This window comes from Entelurus aequoreus, linkage group LG14 (assembly GCF_033978785.1).
Source record: "Entelurus aequoreus isolate RoL-2023_Sb linkage group LG14, RoL_Eaeq_v1.1, whole genome shotgun sequence".
Lineage (NCBI taxonomy): Eukaryota > Metazoa > Chordata > Actinopteri > Syngnathiformes > Syngnathidae > Entelurus > Entelurus aequoreus.
The window spans coordinates 22,831,207-22,850,625 of NC_084744.1; the positions used below are offsets into that span (position 1 = coordinate 22,831,207).

Below are 19,419 nucleotides of genomic sequence, written 5' to 3' on the forward strand. Positions count from 1 at the left end.
TACATGATTCGGCAATTGCTAATCAATAAATGGCTAGTTCTGTTTTAACGTCGGGTTAATATTGTGGAGGGGGCTAAATTGTTATGGAAAATAATAATGTAACGTTAGGTAATTACAGTACTCCCACCTTACATTCCTCAGGGACATTTGTATTAGATCTTTTAAGCAGGTGTTTTTTGTTTACATTGTTATTGCCTTCTGGTTAGCTAATGTTTGCCCTGCAGGTAATAGTCACTTCTCCACCCCTTTATATATTAGGTATAGTTGTAAGCCTAGTTGTTAAAGTGCACATCATTAATGTTAATTAAGCAATATCACATGAGAGGGAATGCTGTTTTTTTAATTTGAGCACTGCTGTGATTCGTTCGGTTAAAGATAATCATAACATAACATTCTCATATAATATGTTAATTTGCTTTCTTTAAGTAAAAAAAAAGGTCAAAAACAAAGCTATTCGGTTTCTTGTGAGTATATACACTTCACTGCCGATGTGGGGGGGGGGCGCCACCTAAAATCTTGCCTAGGGCGCCAGATTGGTTAGGGCCAGGCCTGTCTGGGTGTTTCCCTCTGGATTTGCAGCACATCTCCTTTGGTTTTTGATGTATTGAGCTCTCAATTGAGCTTGAGTAAATTGTCAATATTGGACCAGATCAGTCTTAACTCTCAATAATTAGTATGGCTTATTGCAGTGTTTTTCAACCACTGCGGAGATACTGTCTGGTGTGTCGTGGGAAATTATGCAACTTCACCTAATTGGTCCAAACAATATTATTTGCCAATCAATAATTATAATCTGTAAATAATCTGCCGTTGTCTAGTGTCTGTGCTGTACAGACTTCGTCAGGGTAACCATGTAAAACTACATATCAGTAGGTGGCAGCAGGTAGTTCATTGCTTTGTAGAAGTCGGAACGCGTCGAGGATGGCTTGTCATGATCTCAATATGCAGAGCACAGCAGGAGATGGCGTGCAGGTAAAAAGGAATGTAACGCCTAAACCAAAAAAGAACAAAACGTAAAGGAAAAGGCAATGAAGCTTAGGGATGGCTATGCAAAACGAAAGTAAAACGGAACTGGCTACAAAGTAAACAAAAACAGAATGCTGGACGACAGCAAAGACTTACACGTGTGGAGCAGAGACGGTATCCACAAAGTACATCCGTACATGACATGACAATCAACAATGTCCCCACAAAGAAGGAAAGCGTCCACACAACTGAAATAGTCTTGTTTGCCAATAGAAAGCAGGTCAGGCAATAAAACTCAAAGGAAGGTACAGGAGAACCCCAACAAAACAGGAAGGGCCAACAAAATAACAGCGCAAGAGAGGAACTAAAACACTACACACAGGAAAACAACAACAAACTCAAAATAAAGCACGACAACCTGGTGGAGTTTCATTTTTTAACGTTTTCTGCTGGTGGTGTGCCTCCGTATTTTTTTTTTATGAAAAAAATGTGCCTTGGCTCAAAAAAGGTTGAAAAACACTGGCTTATTGAATTCCTTTCAATTGTGTTCCGTTCCATAGATTGCACAGGATTTTCAGGTTTTACACGGAGAGGCGGCCCCCAAACTCAGCGAAACATGGCTGCCTGTGTACACCGAGAAGATCCTGAGCCTTGCAAGACGTGAAGGGAAACTTGCATTGCGGGCAGATGAAATGGCACTGGGTAAACTATTATTTGTTGTTGTTGTTTTACGGTATACTCGGCATGTATTCTATTATTCTGTATTTGACTGCTAAATAACCACATCACATTATATTTACACCAATAAAATTGTCTCCCGACAGATGCCAAGTGGCAACTCGCGTTCAAAGTATTACCTGCAATGCTTCCACCTACGGTATATAAAGTTGGCGGCAAAGTGTTCCGACACACGATTGAGGAATCCAGGTTGGCCTTCATTGACTGTAAACCTGTAAGTTATAGCGGTTACTGTAAGGACATAATTCACCACAACTGTTTACTTGTCAAAAGATACTCGAAGTTGTCTTGTTTTCGCGTCACAAGCGCCACACTGGTGACCCCGACCTAATATACTTGTTCCTCTCCGGTGGATGCGTCTAACCACTCTAGTCGCCGTAGCCGAGGGAGGAAACGACATAATACAACTTAGTGTCGTCCACGGTGATACCACGCAGGGCGAACTGTGCCTCGGCCTGGGCAAACCATGCAGCCGCGGAAGATTCCCAGAACTCCGGCAGCTTCAGAGAAACCGTATTCGCCGTCATGGTCGATAATATTCACTGAATTCGTTCAGTGAAGCGTCGGGGTCGCCAGTGGTGCGCTTGGGTAGACAAACTCCCTTGGGTGATGCTGGGGCTTCCGTCTGCCCCCAAGGAAGACCTGCAGTCTTCCTCGGCAGAGTTGGTGTATGGCCAGCATTTGCGAGTGCCAGGTGACTTTATTCCTAGCACACTGCTCTCCTCGATGCCTCCAAGGGTTTTTCCCCCATCCCCACTTCCCAACACGGCCTTACGCCGTCTCATGTTCCCGCTTCTTTACGAAGAGCGGCACTTGTTTTTGTTCGCCACGACGCCCACCGCGGCCTCCTTCAACCTCCTTACGATGGGCCATTCCGCATCCTGGAGAGCGGAAACAAGCATTTCCTGTTGGATATCGGGGGTCGGTCTGAAAGAATCACGGTGGACCGGCTTAAAGCGGCCCACTTGGATCTTAGTCAGCCGGTTACACGGCAGTACCTCCGCGCCAGGGTCGTCCGCCCGCTCTACCTGGGCCCCATGATAATGTTTTGCATCCTTCTACGCAGGCCCCCGGGACCTTCGACAGTGCAGATACCCTGCCGGTCCCCCCTGCATACTCCCCGGCGTTAGTGCCAGTCCGGCGCACCCGGTTTGGTCGGCCCGTCCGTGCCCCTGTCCATTGACTGTTTAGTTCCTTTGTGATGGCGAATTCTGGGGGGACGTGTGTAGCGGTTGCTTTAAAGGCCTACTGAAATGAATTTTTTTTATTTAAACGGGAATAGCAGATCCATTCTATGTGTCATACTTGATCATTTTGCGATATTGCCATATTTTTGCTGAAAGGGTTTAGTAGAGAACATCGACGATAAAGTTCGCAACTTTTGCTCGCTGATAAAAAAAAGCCTTGCCTGTACCGGAAGTAGCGTGACGTCACAGGAGGTAGTATTCCTCACAATTCCCCGTTGTTTACAATGGAGCGAGAGATTCGGAGCGACAAAGCGACGATTACCCCATTAATTTGAGCGAGGATGAAAGATTCGTAGATGAGGAACGTTACAGTGAAGGACTAGAGAGGCAGTGATGGACGTATCTTTTTTCGCTCTGCTACAAGCTGGCTCATTGGATTCCACACTCTCTCCTTTTTCTATTGTGGATCACGGATTTGTATTTTAAACCACCTCGGATACTATATCCTCTTGAAAATGAGAGTCGAGCACGCGAAATGGACATTTAAAGTGACTTATCTCCACAACAATACATCGGTGACACACTTAGCTACGGAGCTAACGTGATAGCATCGTTTTCAAATGAAGATAGAAACAAAATAAATAAATCCCTGACCGGAAGGATAGACAGAAGATCAACAATACTATTAAACCATGTACATGTAACTACACGGTTAAAAATTCTCAGCCTGGTAAGGCTTAACAATGCTGTTGCTAACGACGCTAAGGCTAATTTAGCAACTTAGCAACCGGACCTCACAGAACTATGATAAAAACATTAGCGCTCCACCTACGCCAGCCAGCCCTCATCTGCCCATCAACAGCCGTGCTCACCTGCGTTCCAGCGATCGACGGCGCGACGAAGGACTTCATCCGTGGGTTTGGCGGCAAGCATCGGCTAGGCGTCTTCTAAGTAAGTAGTCCTTGTTGTGTTGCTGTAAGTATTGTACTTAGCCGCTAAGACACCGATCGATCCCACCTACACCGTTCTTCTTTGCAGCCTCCATTGTTCATTAAACAAATTGCAAAAGATTCACCAACACAGATGTCCAGAATACTGTGGAATGTTGTCGAAGAAAACAAGAGGTTTTTGTATCGAGTCGTTGGGGTACAACCACTTGCGTGGATTTTGTGATGTCACGCGCATAAATCATATCCAAAGGAGTTTTTCAACCGGAAGTGTGGCTGGAATTTTAAAATGTCACTTTATAAGTTAACCCGGCCGTATTGGCATGTGTTGCAATGTTAAGATTTCATCATTGATATATAAACTATCAGACTGCGTGGTCGGTAGTAGTGGCTTTCAGTAGGCCTTTAAGGACATAATTCACCACACCTGTTTACTTGATTGTGTCAAAAGATCCTTCAAGTTGTCTTGTTTTTGCATTACAAGCACAACAAAGTTCAATTTTGGATGTTTAAAGGGAAATGTTGCTCATTTTATTCCTGCTTATAATCTCTGCTTTCTTTTATTTGCTTCTTAGGTCGGAACTAACATGGTGGAGTACCTCCAGCACGCAGAGGTGTCGAGGTCATACCCCTACGTCCTCTCTCTGGGAGATGACCGCCTGCACTGCTCCTGTCAGTCATTCGTTATCCTAGCAGGTCAGGCTTTGGAGCAGAGCACACTGCTGGGGGCAGTCGACGTCTGCTTCAAGGCTTTTCATATCTTTGACATCAGCTACCCCAAGCAGTGTGCCCCTGTTTGGGAATTTCTCCAGAAAGTGGTCTATGAAATGGGAGGAGGTGAGTCCACCCCTGTGAACTTTCTGCACACAGCAATACTTGCTTGCAAGTAGAGACCGGAGGATTCGATTGTTTTCCTTCTGCTGTCCAAAACTGTTTGGTATTCGTGTATTTTCACATAGTTTGTCATAGTTTTTGGAACATCCATACTGGAGGTCATCTGTTCCAACATACTGAAATAAGCTAATGTTCATTTGCTGACAGTTGATCTGTCAGTTTTGAATGGGATTGTTTTCAAAATAAAGCGTCAACTGTTTGTTGCACATATGTTATTCTCAAAGCAGCACTAAGTAACTTTTCAAACTTCCACTTATATTTTCATACCTTTTTGGATGATACATGGACTTTCAACTAGTCGAAGGACACCTCTGTCATGACCTGAGGGGTCTGTATCGATTTTAGTGGCACTTAGCAACATTGAGGAAATGTGTTGACTTGCTTTACGGCATACGTCACTCCCCCTTTCCCATTTGTTAATAAGGCGGAAGTCGATCCGCATGCCTGCGTGCCGAAAGAGAGCTAGAAGAAGAAAAAGACCGCCTACATGCAATTACTGCTAACATGGCCGAAGCTCCAAAACAACCAAAGAAACAAAAAGTTTTGTCTGAGGAGACAAAAAGAGAAAAACAGGACAGTCAGGATCAACATTGCCTCGGCTTTCACTCTGTGGCGTGAGCTCAAAGATTAGGAGGGTGCTGCCTCAGCTCTGAGTTCAAGTACCTCGGAGTCTTGTTCACGAGTGAGGGAAGAGTGGATCGTGAGATCGACAGGCGGATCGGTGCGGCGTCTTCAGTACTGCGGACGCTGTATCGATCGGTTGTGGTGAAGAAGGAGCTGAGCTGGAAGGCAAAGCTCTCAATTTACCGGTCGATCTACGTTCCCATGCTCACCTATGGTCATGAGCTTTGGGTTATGTCCGAAGGACAAGATCACGGGTACTAGTGGCCGAAATGGGTTTCCTCCGCCGGGTGGCGGGGCTCTCCCTTAGAGATAGGGTGAGAAGCTCTGCCATCTGGGAGGAGCTCAAGGTAAAGCCGCTGCTCCTCCACATGGAGAGGAGCCAGATGAGTTGGTTCGGGCAGCTGGTCAGGATGCCACCCGAACGCCTCCCTAGGGAGGTATTAAGGTCACGTCCGACCGGTAGGAGGCCACGGGGAAGACCCAGGACACGTTGGGAAGAGTATGTCTCCCGGCTGGCCTGGGAATGCCTCGAGATCCCCCGGGAAGAGCTGGATCAAGTGGCTGGGGAGAGGAAAGTCTGGGCTGCCCTACTTAGGCTGCTGCCCCCGCGACCCGACCTCGGATAAGCGGAAGAAGATGGATGGATGGATGCCTCAGCTCTGTTTCTGCTAAACTAGTAAGTATCTTTCGATGCTCAAATCAAAATCATAATACTAATGTTAGCTATCGGAAATTTGCGTGGTAGCTCAAAGGTTTGCGCTATAGCAGTGGATGAACAGTATATGACCGCGTCATTTGCATAAAAATGGAACATAGTATCCGGTCCACTATCCGGCAAGATTTATAATCTAGGCTTAACTTTCACCAGTTTAGGGGCGGACAGCAGCAGTCACTGGCTCAGTATGTCAATATAGCAGCATAAGCTAGTTAGCTCTCTATGGTCATGGCACTGATAAAATTAGTTCCTCTGCGTTAGCACTTACAATAACAATATTGCTAATACTCGGTTAGTATTCAGATCACAAGATGTAAATGGAGTATTGGATGTTCTTTACAGAGCTTTATTATTATGTAATCCATGTTCTTTTCTTTAAAAAAAAGTGGTGTTTTACTTTCATTTTGTTAAAATGTAAAGAAATGTCCAACATATGGGGAATGTAAATGATTAAGATATGTATTTGACATGCTCTGGTCCAGATAGAATATAGGTCAAGCGCAATGACACTTTCCCACCTGAGGGGGGCGGTACTGCGAGAATGTCCGCGCTCTCTTGTCTGCCGGAAATGACCAAAAAAAAGAGTCGCTGTCCCCTGCGATTTGACGGTTGTTGTAAGCGTTTCTTCATCATTTATTACATTTTTTACGAGATATAACACATTTATTCAACCAAGTGCGGCTATTGAAGGAAGCATTTTAGTGTCAGAATGAAACGATAGCAGAGTACGAGGAGGAACTTCCTAGAACAACAGAGAACAAGCGACGCTATTTTCACGCCTCCAATGGATTCCCACAGAGCAGGTTAGTATTCTTCTGTCATATTTAAATATTTAATGTTTGTTTATTAACATTTCATGAACGTCAAAGTCCATTTTCTCCATGTACTCCAATGTGGTCGAACCACAGAATCTTTGTCGTTAAAGAAAATGGCGCCCGACTTCACCATATTGACCCCTTTTTGCCGCAAACATTTTAGTTTTTATCTTACTAACGTTTTATGTTTTTATATTATTAACCTGTTATTATTCATAAACCGCCCCAAACTTGTCCTAATCGTTTGTGCTGCAACATCGTTTGTTCTACTACAGTTTTCATGATTCATAACCAGCCCCAGTAAAACGTTAACAACATCAATACTATAAGAAATAGACTAAACATGTAGCATAAACCATTGTGAGTGTGAATTATATTTATATAGCGCTTTTCTCTAGTGACTCAAAGTGCTTTTACATATCCATCCATCCTTCCATCTTCTTCCGCTTATCCGAGGTCGGGTTGCGGGGGCAGCAGCCCAAGTAGGGAAGCCCAGACTTTCCTCTCCCCAGCCACTTCGTCCAGCTCTTCCCGGGGGATCCCAAGGCGCTCCCAGACCAGTCGGGAGACATAGTCTTCCCAACATGTTCTGGGTCTTCCCCGTGGCCTCCTACCGGTCGGACGTGCCCTAAACACCTCCCTTGGGAGGCGTTCGGGTGGCATCCTGACCAGATGCCCGAACCACCTCATCTGGCTCCTCTCCATGTGGAGGAGCAAGCAGCAGCTTTAGTTTGAGCTCCTCCCGGATGGCAGAGCTTCTCACCCTATCTCTAAGGGAGAGCCCCGCCACCTGGCGGAGGAAGCTCATTTCGGCCGCTTGTACCCGTGATCTTGTCCTTTCGGTCATTACCCAAAGCTCATGACCATAGGTGAGGATGGGAATGTAGATCGACCGGTAAATTGAGAGCTTTGCCTTCCGCCTCAGCTCCTTCTTCACCACAACGGATCGATACAGTGTCCGCATTACTAAAGATGCCGCACCGATCCGCCTGTCGATCTTACGATCCACTCTTCCCTCACTCGTGAACAAGACTCAGAGGTACTTGAACTCCACCACATGGGGCAGGGTCTCCTCCCCAACCCGGGGATGCCACTCCACCCTTTTCCGGGCGAGAACCGTGGACTCGGACTTGGAGGTGCTGATTCTCATCCCAGTCGCTTCACACTCTGCTGCGAACGGATGCACTGAGAGCTGAAGATCCTGGCCAGATGAAGCCATCAGGACCACATAATCTGCAAAAAGCAGAGACCTAATCTTGCAGCCACCAAACCGGATCCCCTCAACGCCCTGACTGCGCCTAGAAATTCTGTCCATAAAAGTTCTGAACAGAATGGGTGACAAAGGGCAGCCTTGGCGGAGTCCAGCCCTCACTGGAAACGTGGCCAACTTACTGCCAGCAATGCGGACCAAGCTCTGACACTGATCGTACAGGGTGCAGACCGCCACAATAAGACAGTCCGATACCCCATACTCTCTGAGCACTCCCCACAGGACTTCCCGAGGGACACGGTCGATCGCCTTCTCTAAGTCCACAAAGCACATGTAGACTGGTTGGGCAAACTCCCATGCACCCTCCAGGACCCTGCCGAGAGTATAGAGCTGGTCCACAGTTCCACGACCAAGACGAACACCACACTGTTCCAACGGCAGTGACTAGGATGGCGGAAGCGGGGATCGAACCTGGAACCCTCAAGTTGCTGGCACGGCCACTCTACCAACTGAGCTATAACGCCCCATACCATTTGAAAAACTATAATACTTTTCGGAGCACCAACTCTAGGCACTGGTTTGGGGAGATTTGAGAATGTTGTGAATCATAACACATTATAGTAGACACAATTTTTTTTGCAGCACAAACAATTGGGGCAAGTTTAGGGCGTTGAAGTGTAATTTGCCTTTATTGGTAGAACGATCCCAGTGGATCGACTACTACCAGTCCAAAACAGTCTGAATCCCCAACTTAGTATTCCATTCAGTTGTAAACACATGGCTCAAATGTCATTCTAGTCACCTTCTGTGACCAGAACCAAGCTAAGTCTATGAGCATGAACGGGTGAGCGGCGAAACGTCTTCTACAGGCCTCCAATTTTAACTTTTTAGGTCGAGGCAAGTGTTGCCTTAAAAGGGCGCTCATATTTTAGGGCACTAAGGCAAACATTATTTTCTTTCCAGGCAGGGGCTCCAAAGCATGCATGCATACATATACAGTTTTTAAAAAATTCATTATTAATATAAACTTGTCAGCTTTTTGTCATTTCATGATCCCTCTATCTCTATTTTTACCTTTTGATGGAAGTATTTTTTGTAATTATTTTTTAAGTTATGTACATGATGTAGATCAGGGGTCACCAGCGCGGTGCCCACGGGCACCAGGTAGCCCGTAAGGACCAGATGAGTAGCCCACTGGTCTGTTCTAAAAATAGCTCAAATAGCAGCACTTACTAGTGAGCTGCCTCTATTTTTTAAATGTTATCTATTTACTAGCAAGCTGGTCTCGCTTTGTCCGACATTTTTAATTCTAAGAGAGACAAAACTCCAATAGAATTTGAAAATCCAAGAAAATATTTTAAAGACTTGGTCTTCACTTGTTTAAATAAATTCATTAATTTTTTTACTTTGCTTCTTATAACTTTCAGAAAGACAATTTTAGAGAAAAAATACAACCTTAAACATGATTTTAGGATTTTTAAACACATATACCTTTTTACCTTTTAAATTCCTTCCTCTTCTTTCCTGACAATTTAAATCAATGTTCAAGTAAATTTATTTTTTTTATTGTAAAGAATAATAAATACATTTTAATTTAATTCTTCATTTTAGCTTCTGTTTTTTCGACGAAGAATATTTGTGAAATATTTCTTCAAACTTATTATGATTAAAAAATTTTTTAAAAATTCTCGAAAATCTGTAGAATCAAATTTAAATCTTATTTCAAAGTCTTTTGAATTTCTTTTAAAATTTTTGTTCTGGAAAATCTAGAAGAAATAATGATTTGTCTTTGTTAGAAATATAGCTTGGTCCAATTTGTTATATATTCTAACAAAGTGCAGATTGGATTTTAACCTATTTAAAACATGTCATCAAAATTCTAAAATGAATCTTGATCAGGAAAAATTACTAAATGATGTTCCATAAATTCTTTTTTTATTTTTTTCAAAAAGATTCGAATTAGCTAGTTTTTCCTCTTCTTTTTTTCGGTTGAATTTTGAATTTTAAAGTGTCGAAATTGGAGATAAACTATGTTTCAAAATTTAATTGTCATTTTTTTCGTGTTTTCTCCTCTTTTAAACCGTTCAATTAAGTGTAAATATCCTTAATTATTAATAATAACATAGAGTTAAAGGTAAATTGAGCAAATTGGCTATTTCTGGCAATTTATTTAAGTGTGTATCAAACTGGTAGCCCTTCGCATTAATCAGTACCCAAGAAGTAGCTCTTGGTTTCAAAAAGGTTGGTGACCCCTGATGTAGATGCTGTATCGGGACCGATCCATTAAGAGTTTGAGCAGAAATATGTCATATAGGAATTAACTATACACAATAAAACATGAACAAAAGGATGTGTGAAATGTTTTTTAAAGTAATACCTTTGTGAAATGAAAAAAACACAAGTTTTGTGAGAAAAAAAAAAAAAACATGGCGTTTACTTTTTTGATATCAAACTAAAACACAAAGCAGTTTGGCTAATGTAGTCTAATAAACAAGATGTGTTCTTCTCCAACGCCCCCTTGTGGTTCAGTACAACAGTATGGCCAACAACAACAACACAAAACAGGAGTGACTGCGTGTTTCCTCACCTCATTTAACTCTCAGTCACAGCAGCCGATGGACGCTGTGTTGTCAAAATGAAAGAAACATCATATAGTTTTTCTCCTTCGCTGTTTACTTTGAGTGTGGGGACAAGTGTCTCCAATATTGTCCACACCTGTCTCCATCTAACAGCAGTGCACTCTTAAACGCACGGCGGGAAGCGAGGAAAAATGACTGCGGCGTCCCGGAAGAGTTGGTGCTGCGAGGAATTTTTGGGAATGTGCTCTGTTGTGTTGCGGTGCAAATATTCTCCCGAAATGTAATTGTCAGTGTTGTTTAATGTGATCTCACTATATGGCACAGGTTTATGACAGTCTTGGCGTTGTTTATACGGCCACCCTTAGTGTGACATATAGGTCTGTTGATGCTGGTTATTAAGCATAAAACGTTAATAACACAAAAACCTTTTGTTGCACAAACGATGTTGTCAAAGTTGGGGGGTGGTTATGAATAATAACACTCCAATGAAACCTGCAAGACAAAGTATAAACATAAAATAATTATTATTAAAGTGTAACGTGTATTGTGTCCTTTAAACAAATATAATAGACGGTTCTTTGTCGACGAGTGTTGTCCCGATACCAATATTTTGGTACCGGTACCAAAATTATTTCGATAGTTTTCGGTACTTTTCTAAATAGAGGGGACCACAAAAAAATGGCATTACTTGCTTTATTTTAACAAAAAAGTCTTAAGGTACATTAAACATATGTTTCTTATTGCAAGTTTGTCCTTAAATAAAAGAGTCAACATACTAGACAACTTGTCTTTTAGTAGTAAGTAAACAAACAAAGACTCCTAATTAGTCTGCTGACATATGCAGTAACATATTGTGTCATTTATCTACCTATTGTTTTGTACACATTATTGAGGACAAGTGGTAAAAAATGGATTATTAATCTAGTTGTTCATTTAATGTTAATATCTGCTTACTTTCTCTTTTAACATGTTCTATCTACACTTCTGTTAAAATGGAATAATCACTTATTCGTCTCTTCTTTGATACTTTACATTAGTTTTGGATGATACCACACATGTAAGTATCAATCCGATACCAAGTAGTTACAGGATCATACATTGGTCATATTCAAAGTCCTCCTGTGTCCAGGGACGTATTTCCTGAGTTTATAAACATAATATGAATTTAAAAAAAAATATATATATGTTGTTATTCCAAAAAATATCGACGTAATCATAGTAGTATCGACTAGTGGATGTCAAGTGTAGATCCACCAATGGCGTTTGTTTACATTTTGATGCCGTGAGCTACGGTGTGTAGTGAAGCATGTTTAATAATGATACTTGTAAGAAACTTACTTTATTTGTCGCCATGGAGACCAGAATTAGTGATTTAGAAGTAGCTAAAACACTGCCCACTTCATTGTGGAGACGTTGATTGTCACGTCATGTTGGGATGTACATTTGCTCCACAGTAAGTTGTTGCTGTCGTCCAGCATTCTGTTTTTGTTTACTTTGTAGCCAGTTTAGTTTTAGTTTCGTTATGCATAGCCTTCCCTAAGCTTCAATGCCTTTTCTTAGGGGCACTCACCTTTTGGTTTAAACATTAGACACCTTTTTACCTGCACACTGCCTCCCACTGTTTCTGACTTTAGCTACCTGCTGCCACCTACTGATATGGAAGAGTATTACACGGTTACTCTGCCGAGCTCTAGACAGCACCGACACTCAACAACAACACATCATTTGCAGACTGTAATTACTGGTTTGCAAAAAATATTTTTAACCCAAATAGGTGAGATTGGATAATCTACCACGGCACACTAGTGTGCCGCAGAACAGTGGTTGAAAAACACTGTGATAATAGATGACTTACCTGGCCTCTGGACGTCTCAATCGGATGCTTTCTCGACAGGTGCTACAGCTATTGTGGTATGCCAGCTCCTCTTTGCAATGTTTGCATACTACTGCGTTTTCCTTCCATTTTAGTGTGAAGTGTTTCCACACCTTAGACAACTTTTGTCGTTTCTTTATTCCCTGGTTTTGCTATGGCTCTTGTCCACTGCTTTCTGCGGTGTCTGCCATTGCCAATTATGTCGGCGAAAAAGTTTTCTAAACTTAAAGCGTATTTAAAAGAGCGGTGTTGTGCAGAGCAGGGGGCGTATGATCTGTGACGTAAACACGCTGTGCAACACCTAAACAGTCCGTGCGAAATGTGAGCTTTGACTACTGTTTACTAAACGAGGCAAAATGCCGTAAAAAAAAATAATTCTCGAATATATTTTGTAATCAAGTACCCGAGTTACTCGAGGAATCGTTTCAGCTCTAATCCTAAACAAGAAACAAAGAAAAAGGTGTGCAAAACCAGATTGGAGCGGGCTCCAGCCAAGCAGGACCCGGCGGAGCCAGAGCAGAAACCGAAGTCCTGAAGTTTCCAGCTGACTATAACCATTTTCAGCTGAATGGGCCAAATCAGCTGCAGCTGCGAGACCTGCAAACACGCAAAGTAGAGAAGGCCTCCACTCTCGACCTATTCCCACAATCCGTAACAGTCCAAAGACTGTGACTCAAACCGAAATTAAAAGCTTCTGTCAAAATCAACCCTGGTTTCCATGCACTAAATTAGTCTAATTTCTCATGGAAACATCTAAATCTGATCGTGTTTGGATTTTTTAAATTATGATTAACACACCTAAAACCTACCTTTTGAACAAGTGTCAGGATGTTCTCAAATAAAACACTTCAAATACGCAGGCATGTGATTTTTCCGTCTAAAGTCGGAATTCCGTCTTTTTTAATCTCGGGGGGAAAAAAAAAAGATCTTCCGTTTTTCCGTTTTTTTTTCCGACCCTAAATCAAGATTTGAGACGTAGTTTATATTACGCCGTAGTTGATTGGTTGATATGTTCCTTGTGACCAATCAGGACATCTGTTATCAATGAGGACGTTAAAGGCCTACTGAAATGAATTTTTTAAATTTAAACAGGAATAGCAGATCCATTCTATGTGTCATACTTGATCATTTCGCGATATTGCCATATTTTTGCTGAAAGGATTTAGTAGAGAAAATCGACGATAAAGTTCGCAACTTTTGCTCGCTGATAAAAAAAAAAGCCTTGCCTGTACCGGAAGTAGCGTGACGTCACAGGAGCTAGTATTCCTCACAATTCCCCATTGTTTACAATGGAGCGAGAGAGATTCGGACCGAGAAAGTGAAGATTACCCCATTAATTTGAGCGAGGATGAAAGATTCGTAGATGAGGAACGTTACAGTGAAGGACTTGAGAGACAGTGATGCACGTATCTTTTTTCGCTCTGACCGTAACTTAGGTACAAGCTGGCTCATTGGATTCTACACTTTCCTTTTTTTATTGTGAATCACGGATTTGTATTTTAAACCACCTCGGATACTATATCCTCTTGAAAATGAGAGTCGAGAACGCGAAATGGACATTCAGTGCCTTTTATCTCCACGACAATACATCGGCGAAATGCTTTAGCTACGAGCTAACGTGATAGCATCGTGCTTTAACTGCATATAGAAACAAAAAAATAAACCCCTGACTGGAAGGATAGATAGAAAATCAACAATACTATTAAACCGTGGACATGTAAATACACGGTTAATGCTTTCCAGGCTGGCGAAGGTTAACAATGCTGTGCTAACGACGCCATTGAAGCTAACTTAGCAACGGGACCTCACAGAGCTATGCTAAAAACATTAGCTCTCCACCTACGCCAGCCAGCCCTCATCTACTCATCAACACCCGTGCTCACCTGCGTTCCAGCGATCGGCAGAAGGACGAAGGACTTCACCCGATGCGTTTGGCGGCCCGGAGACGTAGGAAGTCAAGGTGAGGTCGACGGCTAGCGCGGCTAGCGCTCCAACAAAGTCCTCCTGGTTGTGTTGCTGTAGTCCGCTGCTAATACACCGATCCCACCTACAACTGTCTTCTTTGCAGCCTTCATTGTTCATTAAACAAATTGCAAAAGATGTCCAGAATACTGTGGAATTATGAAATGAAAACAGAGCTTTTTGTATAGGATTCTACGGGTACCATAACTTCCGTTACTCTGACTTCGTCACGCGCATACGTCATCATACCGCGACGTTTCAGCCGGATATTTCCCGGGAAGTTTTAAATGTCACTTTATAAGTTAACCCGGCCGTATTGGCATGTGTTGCAATGTTAAGATTTCATCATTGATATATAAACTATCAGACTGCGTGGTCTGTAGTAGTGGCTTTCAGTAGGCCTTTAATAACGTCATCTTTCATAATGGTTATTACCGCCATTTTCCATATGTAAACGATGTCGGTTCTCGAGAGAAAGGACGCTTTACGAGTAAAAGAAGTTGATAAACATGTCAAAAATAAGTTTCGATGGGACTGGATGGAAAGGGAAATCACTGATACTGTTGGGAAGAAGGAAGTTACGACTTTGTTCGGTGATTTTATTCGGAAAATCGCTCGTCCCGGAAAGGTTTTGTGCACGTGGTGTCATGATAATATTGACTATGGATCACGAGGTTTCAAGGCTTTGGAAGTACATGCGAAACGCCAAAAACATATGAAACAACTTGAAGCAAGGAAAACCAACTTTTCACTTGCTGGTATTTTGGATGTCAACCGAAAGTGACATGGAGAGGAAAGATCCACCCACAACCCACTTCAGTTGCAGACAGTGTTGTTAATAATGAGGTAAGCTAAAAAATATTTGCTTGCGAAATACACATGTTTGTTTGAAATATTAACCAATTATTGCTTTGCGAAATATAAATGGGTTTTTCTAAAAATAAAAAGCCACCCCCTTATCCCCCCACCAGGGCACCGCCCTGGACCTGGCTGGGGGCCTTCGTCCCCCAGACCCCCGGAAATTTTTTCAGTCTTTTTCATTGTGGTCAAATCACATGCCTGCATACGTGAAATGATGCTAGATGGCACTTCCCGGCCGGAGGACAAAAACCTTTAAAACAGACATTTTCAGGGCTCGAATTTAACCGCAACAATTGCCGCGACCGCGGCAAAGGTATTACTTTAAAAACCATGTGACACATCATTTTGTTCATGTTTTATTGTGTATAGTTAATTCCTATACGACATATTTCTGCTCAAACTCTAATGGATCGGTCCCGATACAGCATCTACATGTACATAACTTAAAAAATGGATAATTACAAAAAATACTTCCCTCTATCAAAAGGTAAAATTAGAGATAAAGGGATCATGAAATGACAAAAGCTGACAAGTTGATATTAATAATTAATTTTAAAAAACTGCATATGTATGCATGCACGCTTTGGAGTCCATGCCTAGAAAGAAAATAGTGTTTGCCTTGGTGCCCTAAAATATGAGCCCTCCTTTAAGGCAACACTTGCCTTAACCTAAAAAGTTAACTTTCCAGGCCTGCATTTTGACATCATCTGCATTTCTATGCCGATGATACTCTTCTTTTCACCCCCCGTAAGGAGGACTAGCCGGTGGCAGTAGCTGAAAGCAGACAGTAGCAGGCAGAAGCAGCATGCAACATGCAACATGCGAAACGCAACATGCGCTAACTACAAGCACTTCTACGCAGTGCTACTGTAGTGACGCATCACACACACACTGTTTTTACAAACACACACCGCTGTATAATAGACTGTATTTATATTATTCACATGTGAATAATGTTGTATAATAGACTGTATTTATATTATTCACATGTGAATAATGCTGTATAATAGACTGTATTTGTTATTCACATGTAAATAATGCTGTATAATAGACTGTATTTCTGTTATTCACATGTGAATAATGTTGTATAATAGACAGTATTTATATTATTCACATGTGAATAATGTTGTATTTATATTATTCACATGTGAATAATGCTGTATAATAGACTGTGTTTATAGTATTCACATGTGATTAATGCTGTATAATAGACTGTATTTATATTATTCACATGTGAATAATGCTGTATAATAGACTGTATTTATATTATTCACAAACCTAAGTGTTTATTGTTTATTGTGAGCAAACTGTGGTGCTGAATTTCCCCCAGGGATCAATTAAGTACTTTCTATTCTGTATTATATTCTATAGTCTAATATTTCATACAATTTAGTTAATAAAGTCAAAATCCACCTCTCTCCAGGGACTTATTCCCTGAATTTTAAAATGTACAAAAACCTGATTTTGGAGAATAAAATCATCAAGCTGATTGCTCGTATCACATGTTCACTCTTTGTTTCATTGCAGCCATTTGCTAAAATCAAAAAAGTTATTTTTTTTATTTTTTATTATTGTACACTAAGCACCCCATCTTAACAGACCCCTTTTAGTCATTCCTCGGAACATACGCTGACTGAGCAATGCTTGTGTTTGTCTTGCATCCTGCAGACGTCAGTGAAGAACACCTTTTCCCTGGGCAGCAGGAGTGGACCTCCAGCTGGATAGAGCAAGAGACACCGCAACCCTCTCACATTAAAGTGGAAGAGGAGGAGCCACTGACCCCCGACTTTAAAGATACAACAGATGTGCCACAGCCACCCCGTGTTAAAAAGGAAGAGGAGGAGCCAGAGTGCTGCCACATTAAAGAGGAAGAGGAGGAACACAGCATCAGTCAGGAGCTTCAATGGTTGGAGTTCCCAGTGACTGGTGTCCCTGTGAAGAGTGAAGATGATGAGGTCAAAGGTGAAAGTGAGGAGAAGAGAGAGGCGGAGCCTCCAAGCAGCAGCTCAACACAACACATGACAACAGAAGCTGATGGAGACCACTGTGGAGGATCACAAGCAGACAAGCTCTTAGCTCCACTATCAGATAGTGAGGACACAACGTCACACTCTCCTGACACTGATGATGAAGACTCTAAAGATGACAACAAATGCTTTCAGTGTGACAAAACTTTCAGCAGCAAGGCCTATCTGACTGTGCACAAGAGAATCCATACGGGAGAAAAACCATTCATGTGCTTTGTTTGTGGCAAAAGATTCTCTCAGAAGTCCCATGTTAAAGAACACGCAAAAATACACACTGGAGAAAAACCTTTTACTTGTTCAGTGTGCGGTAAAGATTTCATAAGAAGTCAGTGTTTGAAAAGACATCTGAGAAAGCACACGGGGGAGAAACCTTTAATATGTTCAGTTTGTGGTAAAGGTTTCTCTCAGAAGGCACATTTGACAGCGCACATAAAAATTCACTCTCGAGAAAAACCTTTTATATGTTCAGTATGTGGTAAAGGTTTTAAACACAACCATTGTTTGAAAATACACATGAGAATACACACTGGGGAGAAACCTTTTTCCTGCTCAGTGTGCGGTAAAGATTTTGGACAGAACCATGCTTTAACAATACACATGAGAACGCACACTGAGGAAAAACCTTTTTCCTGCTCAGTGTGCGGTAAACTATTTAGACAAAGTCCACATCTCAAAATACACATGAAAATACACACCGGAGAGAAGCCTTTTTCCTGTTTAGTTTGTGGGAAAGTTTTCGGACAAAACCCTTCTCTCAAAAGACACATGAAAACACACTGAAATGAAAAGTTTTTCTTAATAATTTTAGACAAAATCCACAACTGAAAGAACATGTGAAAACACACCGATAAAAAATGTTTTTTTTAAATATAAAATGAAATGAAGTTGGTCAAGAAAGAGAAGAACAAAAGTGTGAACAATATTTACTAACTGCCAGTCTTCATAAATATCCACTTATATTTTTATACGATTACGCTTAATTCAGCTGTGCACATCCATCTTGTTGTTCCATTGTATTCGTCGTCCTTGAACAAGAAATGTCATTAAATGACGTCCAAATCCACACAGAGTACTTATTAATTTGTAACAGCACCCAATCAGTGTCCAATCGGCTAAACAGAATCAATAACTGGTGGCGTTTTGCTGAATTTACTGAGGAATTTGTGAATCTGAAACGATATAAAAAGAATGTCATTGTAAGTTAAAGGCCTACTGAAATGAATTTTTTTTATTTAAACGGGGATAGCGGATCTATTCTATGTGTCATACTTGATCATTTTGCGATATTGCCATATTTTTGCTGAAAGGATTTAGTATAGAACAACGACGATAAAGATTGCAACTTTTGGTATCTGATAAAAAAAAAGGCTTGCCCCTACCGGAAGTAGCGTGACGTAGTCAGTTGAACATGTACGCAAAGTTCCCTATTGTTTACAATGATGGCCGCATGAAGTGAGAGAGATTCGGACCGAGAAAGCGACAATTTCCCCATTAATTTGAGCGAGGATGAAAGATTTGTGGATGAGTAAAGTGCAAGTGAAGGACTAGTGGGGAGTTGAAGCTATTCAGATAGGGAAGATGCTGTGAGAGCCGGGGGTGACCTGATATTCAGCTGGGAATGACTACAACAGTAAATAAACACAAGACATATATATACTCTATTAGCCACAACACAACCAGGCTTATATTTAATATGCCACAAATTAATCCGGCATAAAAACACCTGCGTGTTTGTTACGCTAGCTCCTAGCTCCTCTGCTAGCTCCTAGCTCCATAGAACACGCCAATACAATTCAAACACCTGATCAACACACACAATCACTCAGCCCAAAAGACCGTTCACCTAACCCAAGGTTCATAAAGCTTATATATTTTTAAAAAGTTACGTACGTGACGCGCACATACGGTCAAGCTCTCAAATGTTTAGCAGCCAAAGCTGCATACTCACGGTACCTGATATTCAGCTGGGAATGACTACAACAGTAAATAAACACAAGACATATATATACTCTATTAGCCAC

General features: G+C 41.7%; 2 protein-coding genes across 2 annotated transcripts in view; both read left to right on the top strand.

The window, feature by feature from the left end:
- Nucleotides 1-4,946, top strand: part of LOC133665298 (uncharacterized) — a 30,614-nt gene extending 25,668 nt beyond the window's left edge. The window contains exons 11-13 of the mRNA XM_062070555.1: nucleotides 1,527-1,668; nucleotides 1,791-1,918; nucleotides 4,414-4,946. Of these exons, the coding sequence (XP_061926539.1) occupies nucleotides 1,527-1,668; nucleotides 1,791-1,918; nucleotides 4,414-4,728 (585 nt within the window). The 3' untranslated portion in view covers nucleotides 4,729-4,946. The remainder of the gene's footprint in view (nucleotides 1-1,526; nucleotides 1,669-1,790; nucleotides 1,919-4,413) is intronic.
- A 1,666-nt stretch (nucleotides 4,947-6,612) lies between these two features.
- On the top strand, nucleotides 6,613-18,989 carry LOC133665299 (gastrula zinc finger protein XlCGF8.2DB-like). Its single transcript, XM_062070556.1, has 2 exons — nucleotides 6,613-6,874; nucleotides 17,040-18,989. The coding sequence occupies exons 1-2, from the start codon at nucleotides 6,856-6,858 to the stop codon at nucleotides 18,176-18,178; spliced, it is 1,158 nt and encodes a 385-aa protein (XP_061926540.1). The 5' UTR covers nucleotides 6,613-6,855; the 3' UTR covers nucleotides 18,179-18,989.
- Nucleotides 18,990-19,419: the final 430 nt, after the last annotated feature.